The 6,973-nt window shown below is 58.8% G+C and overlaps 1 protein-coding gene across 1 annotated transcript; it reads left to right on the plus strand.

Annotated features, from left to right (window-relative positions):
• Positions 1-2: 2 nt before the first annotated feature.
• On the plus strand, positions 3-3,938 carry ULK3 (unc-51 like kinase 3; the record flags this gene model as incomplete). The annotated part of the gene is made up of 16 exons (XM_005419707.3): positions 3-80; positions 359-499; positions 677-797; positions 901-1,005; positions 1,084-1,227; positions 1,308-1,390; positions 1,468-1,623; positions 1,697-1,802; positions 1,918-1,958; positions 2,047-2,149; positions 2,258-2,322; positions 2,440-2,518; positions 2,602-2,642; positions 2,723-2,770; positions 2,845-2,899; positions 3,055-3,938. Coding segments are annotated over 16 exons (1,383 nt in total), but the record flags the coding sequence as incomplete, so codon positions are not given.
• Between the last annotated feature and the right edge of the window lie 3,035 nt (positions 3,939-6,973).

The raw sequence follows: 6,973 nt of genomic DNA on the forward strand, positions 1-6,973 counted from the left end.
CGCCGCGCCTCGACGAGTTCATCCTCACCGAGCCCCTCGGCTCCGGCACCTACGCCACCGTCTACAAGGCCTACAGGAAGGTAGGGCCGAGCCCGCCGCGGGGGTCGCCTTTTTGCTCCTGAATCTGCCCCCCCACTCGCGTGGGATACCCGTTTTCCAGCCCTCCACATGGGGTATCCCCCCCATTTTCCAGCCCTCCACATGGGGTATCCCCCCCATTTTCCAGCCCTCCACATGGGCTACCACCCCCATAGCCCTCACCTGGCACCTGCCACCCCCTTGCAGGGGTTCCTTCCCCTGCCTCCCCACCCGCGGTGGCTGTTTGGGTGGGGGTCCAGCGTTGCCCCCCTCCTGACAGAGGGACACACGTGAGGTGGTGGCCATCAAGTGTGTCAACAAGAGGAGCCTGAACCGGGCATCGGTGGAGAACCTGCTGACAGAGATCGAGATCCTCAAGACGATCCGCCATCCCAACATCGTGGAGCTCAAGGACTTCCAGGTGGGCTGAAGGCTTCCCGGGGGGCTCTGAGCCAGAGCTACTCCGTCTTGGATCCATCCCCACTTCCCACGGGTGTGTCCGTGGGGTTTGGTGCCAGCAACTGGGCAAACTGGTCCAGGTGAAGCTGTGTGGGTGGGACTGGCTGGGGTGGCACGGCGGGGTCTCATTGCCTCGCAGTGGGACAGTGACCACATCTACCTGATCATGGAGTTCTGTGCCGGGGGGGACCTGTCCCGCTTCATCCGGATGCGCCGGATGCTCCCTGAGAAGGTGGCACGCATCTTCCTGCAGCAGCTCGGTGAGGCCACCCCGCCTGGCTCCCACCCTGCCTCTGCTGGGGACCCTCCCCCAGGGTTTTGGGGCGCAGGGCTGTGCTCTCACGTGCCCATCCACCCGCCCAGCCTGTGCCCTGAAGTTCCTCCACGACCACAACATCTCCCACCTAGACCTGAAGCCGCAGAACATCCTCCTGAGCGCCCCGGAGAACCCTCAGCTGGAGCTGGCAGGTCAGAGCAGCCCCTGGCAGGGGCTGGCAGGGGGCAAATCCCTTCTCCCTGTGCCCCCACGAGCTCTCTGCCCGGCAGATTTCGGCTTTGCTCAGTACATGTCCCCGTGGGACGAGAAGCACGTGCTGCGTGGCTCCCCGCTCTACATGGCCCCCGAGATGGTGTGTCGGCAGCACTACGACGCCCGCGTGGACCTCTGGTCTGTGGGTGTCATCCTTTATGGTGGGTTTGGCTTTTATTGCTCCAGGGGGCTCTACTCAGGGCTGGTTCCCCCCTCTCCATCTCCCCTTTTCTCCTTGCAGAAGCACTTTTTGGGAAGCCGCCCTTCGCTTCCCGCTCCTTCGCCGAGCTGGAGGAGAAGATCCGCAGCGACCGGGCTGTGGAGGTAACATGGGGTGGGATGGGATGGGGCTGTGGGGGAGTCTCACAGCCTTCAGTGAGCTCAGCCCCTTCCCTCCCTAGCTTCCCAGCCGGCCCCAGCTCTCTCTGGAATGCCGGGATCTCTTGGGACAGCTGCTGGAGAGGGACCCTCGGAAGCGCATCTCCTTCGAGTGCTTCTTTGCCCACCCCTTCGTGGACATGGAGCACGTGCCCGGCCCCGAGAGCCTGGGCAAGGCGGTGAGCGGGGCTGGGGGCTGCTGCCTGGCAACGGGGCCGTTCCAAGAACTGAGACCCCCCCTGTGTCCCCCAGACCGACCTGGTGGTGGAGGCGGTGAGGAAGGATCAGGAGGGAGACGCAGCCGCCGCCTTCTCCCTCTACCGCAAAGCCCTGGAGTATTTCGTGCCAGCACTGCACTGTGAGTCCCCCCTGGGGCCTGTGTGGGGTCTGGCTGTATTTCTGGGGGGGCAGCACCCCAAGGGAGGCCACTTTTTAGCCCACCCACCCCTGTGTTTGGTTGTTCTCCCCCTTAGATGAGAGTGACATGCGGCGCAAAGAAGCCATCCGGGCCAAGGTGAGCCTAAATCCTGGGGGGGTGGGGGCAGCACCCCTATCCTCTGCACCCCGTATCGGGGGTCTCCTGACCCCCAAAATGTGCACAGGTGAGGCAGTACATCTCCAGAGCAGAGGAGCTGAAGGTGTTGGTCACCTCCAGCAACAAGAACCTCCTGGAGAAAGGAAACCCGGCCAGAGAGCTCCTTAAAGGTAGTGAGTGATTTCTGCCCATCCCTGGGTGTCAGAGCTGGCAGGGGCCGTGGTGGGGTTTTGGGCTGAAGGGTGGAGGTTTTGGGCAATCCCCGTGTCCCCTTGCAGAGATGGCCAAGGACAAACCTCGGCTCTGCGCGGCGCTGGAAGTGGCCTCAGCTGCCATTGCCAAGGTGAGGGGTGGCCCTGGGGGTCCCCTCACCCCTTGAGGGAAGGGGAAGGTGCAGACCTGGTGGGGAGGGGGCTGCTGGACCCCACCAACCACAGCCAGCCCCCGGGGCCTCTTGCAGGAGGAGGAGGGCAGGGATGACAGTGACGCCCTGGAGCTGTACCAGCAGAGCCTGGGGGAGCTGCTGCTGCTGCTGGCCGGTGAGTTGGGACTGAGGCCGGGCTTTTAGGGCAAGGATGGGTCCTGCTCCCGTCCCTCATGCCCTGGCACGTTTCCCCTGCAGCGGAGCCGGCGGGACGGCGGCGGGAGCTGCTCCACGCAGAGGTGAGTGCCAACCCTGGGACACTGCTGTCCCCGCTGGCCTGGCCCCGAGGGACTGTGTCCTCTCTCTCTCTCCCCACCAGATCCAGACCCTGATGTCTCGAGCTGAGTACCTGAAGGATCAGATCAAGGTATGATGTCTGGGGGGGCTCTGGAGGGTGCTGGGGGAGGATGGAGGCTGGAAAATCCCCCTCTCCCCTGGCAGATGCGGGAGGCACAATCCATGGGCAAAGAGGCACTGGCAGAGTCCGTCCGGAGCGGTGAGTCGCCCTTTGCCACGGGGACTGGGGAATATTCCCCAGCCCGAGGCTGATCCCAACCCCACCCAGCACGGGCCCTGTGCCCCCGGGAGCCTGCCCAGGGGGTGGCAGGGGCGGGGGCAGCCAGGTGTGTGCCCCCCTGTGCCCCGGCACAGCCTGTACCGTGCAGTGACCCCCGGAGCTGCCCCGCGGGATGCTGCTCGCTGCCCTGGCAGGAGACACCAGCACCAAGGGAAGGCTTTGGCTTCCGTCCCCCCACCCCAGGGGTGCCTCCTGGGGGGTCACCCTCGGGATCCCAGCCCCGGGGGGGTCAGCAGGGCCATCTGCCCCTCTCGCAGGCGCTGGCTCATTTCCCTGCCAGCCCTGCCTCGGCCGTCTGCTGCCGCAGCCTCCCCTGGCACAGCGGGCGGGTTATTCCACTCTAATTCCCTCCGCTGGCTCCACGGGAAGGGTATTTTTATCCTGGCACTGGGCTCTGGCAGGACATCCCCCCTGCTTTTTCAGCTGGGTGGTTCTTCCACCTCCCAAATTCTGGGGGAGCCCACAAATCCGGCCGGGAGCTGAGGGTGGGCAGGGATGCTCCGCTGTGCCTTGCTCGCCCAGCATCTACCTCTGCATCCACTGCTGCTCGTCCAGCCTCCACCCAGCAGCCACTGCACTGGCCCAGCCCGGCCATACCTCCCTGCCTCTCGCTGCTGGAGCACTGGGAATGAGGCTTTTCCTTCCTAAACCTGGAGCCTGACAGGTACTGGCTGCATCATCAGTGTCACAACCGTGAGCAGTGCTCAGCGGGGACCGATTGAGTCGGGCACGAGCAGCAGTCAGTCACCTTCAGGGAGACACTCTCAGCATCCTGCCTGCCCTGCTCTACTCCTCAGGGCCCTGGCACCCCCAACATCCAAATCATGCTTCCAGAAGTCATTGTTACAGGGTGCTGATGTTGCCTGTCCTGCAAAACAAGGTACTTGTCTCAAAATCTACTGTATCTCAAGGGAATGTAATTTATTGTCTTTAATAAACTTTAATTTTGATTTCTCCACCTCCTCTGCACTCGGGTTTGTGATTTAATCCTAAGACGGGTCCCCAAGCAAGCCCAGGACCCAGAGGCTGCCTGGGGTCCTGGAGCCATCGAGGCGGGCAGGGGACCCTGGTCCCTGTCACCCCAGGAGCAGAGCTGGGGTGTCCCCTCCTCTGCTCCAGCAGTGCTCTCCCTTCCTGTGCTCCCCAGGGACACGAGGCAGCCAAAGCAAGGTTTGACCTTGTTTTCACTTCCCATCTTTTTATTTTTTTGTGTGTGTGTGTGGAAAACACGGAGCAGAACAACACGAACCATTACGTAAAATCCTGTTTTCTCCAATAGATTTTTGTGGCGGGTGAGGAAGGGCCGGGCTGGGCCATGAGGGAAAGCAGAAGGGCTGAGGCGAGCAACAGGGGGATTTTTGGGGTGTCCCACAGATATTCTGAGCCACGGCCTCTTCCCAAGACAGCCTCCCCCCACATCCCACCCAGTGCCGGCTGCTCCTTGCTCAAAGCGGCGCGGAGCTTCCTGGGCAGATGCGACGATGCACTTCTGTATCTTTTTTTACTCTTTTTTATCTCTTTTTACTCTTATTATCATTATTATTCAGAGCAGAGATTATACCCTGAGGCTTTAAAGTGCTTTCCCAGCCCGTGTCCTCCCCCGGCCCGTGGCCCCAGCCCTGGGAGCAGGACAAGGCTCTGGCTGCTCCCCTGGGGCTGAGGGGGTGGGGGTGGGTGTCAGTGTCACCTGCACCGGGGTTTGTGGCTGCCCAAATGTCACCGAGGGAAGGTGAGCGATGTGCCTGAGCAGTGACAGGGTGTGACGGTGTTCACAGGTGTTCTTGGATGAGGGAAGAGACAAGGATCTGAATCCGTGTTTCAGAGGGCTTGATTTATTGTTTTATGATATATATACTACATTAAAACTATACTAAAAGAATAGAAGAAAAGGTTTCATCAGAAGGCTAGCTAAGAATAGCAAGGAAAGAATGATAACAAAGCTTCTGTCTCGGACAGAGAGTCTGAGCCAGCTGACTGTGATTGGCAATTAATTAGAAACAACCACATGAGACCAATCACAGATCTACCTGTTGCATTCCATAGCAGCAGATAATTATTGTTTACATTTTGTTCCTGAGGCCTCTCAGCTTCTCAGGAGGAAAAATCCCAAGGAAAGGATTTTTCATGAAAAGATGTCTGCGACAACAGGGTGCACCGGTTGTTTCGCTTGTAACTGCTCCTACCAGGATTTTCTCAGGGCTCTCTAGAATTCATCAACGTTACTAAGATATAAACTGTGCTAAAATAAGAAAGAAGAAAAGAAACTGAATTCCAAGACTACAAGAAAGAGGTAACACAGAGCTGTGAGCCACCTGGACTGTAACCAATCACATATTCTGAGAAGTGCATGCAGAACACACGGACAAGCAAAGACACCAATAAGAAATGTGTGATCAGGGTGTATGGTAGAGTTATAATGTATAAATAAATACATAATATAAACAAGAAATGGATTCTACTTATATATTTATATATGTATATATAGATTAGTTGTCCAAGAGTCCTGGATTTCTCACAGGAGGGTGGCATGAAGGGAGCAGTGTCCAGCCTGGCAGCGTGGCCTTTGTCACTCTTCTGCTCAGGGAGGAGCTGCTCCCCTCCAGTCCCATCCTTGCCACCACCCAGCCCTTCCAAAGGGCTCTCTCACCCTCACAGGGTGGCTCTTGGGGCCAGATTGTCACCCAGAGAGGTGGGGAGTGGCAGCTGGGCTGTCACCCTGGCGGTGCCAGCGCGTGGGGTGACATGAGGCCAGGCACACGATGGGCTGGGGAGGGCTGGGTCAGTGTGTGCAGCCAGCCTTGGGCTTCCCCAGGGCTCTGTAATCTGGATTAATCCTGGCTGTTGGACCAGCAGTGGGTGGATGGATGGGCCATCCCTTCCCACAGCCGCTCTCAGGGAAGTTTAATTGCCTGCAAAAAGGAGAAGGGAGATTCCCCAGCCTTCCGTGGCAGCTCATTTGTTTCAGCACTTTAACAATTGCTCATCTAATGCTTTATCCATTGGGGAAACCACTCACTCGTCCCACACTCACCACTGGGAAGGAGGAAGATCCTGCAGCCAGCTGAGCAATGGGCTGGTGCAGGAGGGCAGGAGTTTTGTCAGTAAAATTTATGTTATTTGATCAATAAAGGTTATTTTATTTTATTGACAAAATTCGTTACTGCCAGCATCTTCCAGCAACCAGCAAGGGCTTGCTTGGACAAACCTATCCCAATCCCAGCCCCATAGGAGAGGAAATGATATAAGACCTGTAAAAGAGAGAAAAAACCAATTTTCTGCTTTAATCCACACTTATTCTTTGCTTTAAGATTTTCAGCCTGTGTGTTGATGCCCGGAGCAGTCGTACGGCGCGGAGGCTGCAGGGATGCTCAGGATACAGCAGCAGGAACTGCTGGAAACTGGGATGCGTCCCTTGGTGGGCAGGGAAAAGGCAGGAGGGGCTGCCTGCCCCTGCTGCCCCCATTCTGACCTCATGCCTCCATCCCAACCTCTCACCTCCATCCCAACCTCTCACCCCCATCCCCACCTCTCTTCTTTCCATCCCAGCCTCTCCTCCCTCCATCCTGACTTCTCATCCCTCCATCCCAACCTCTCATCCCCCAATCCCAGACTCATCCCTCCATCCTGACCTCTCCTCCCTCCATCCCAGCCTCTCCTCTCTTCATCCCAGCCTCTCATTCCTCCATCCTCACCTCTCCTCCCTCCATCCTGACTTCTCATCCCTCCATCCCAGCCTCTCATCCCCCCATCCCAGACTCATCCCTCCATCCCGACCTCTCCTTCCTCCATCCCAGCCCCATCCCCCCATCCCAGCCCATCTTCCCTCCATCCCAGCCTCTCCTCCCTCCATCCCAACCTCTCGCCCTCATCCCAGCCTCTCCTCCCCAGTGCGGGCTGTGACCCAGCGATGGCAGCAGGGACAGCAGGGACAGCAGGGGCAGCAGGGACAGCAGGGGCAGCAGGGGCAGCAGGGGCAGCAGCATCCTCGGCGCT

Source organism: Geospiza fortis, unplaced genomic scaffold, assembly GCF_000277835.1.
Source record: "Geospiza fortis unplaced genomic scaffold, GeoFor_1.0 scaffold171, whole genome shotgun sequence".
Classification (NCBI taxonomy): domain Eukaryota; kingdom Metazoa; phylum Chordata; class Aves; order Passeriformes; family Thraupidae; genus Geospiza; species Geospiza fortis.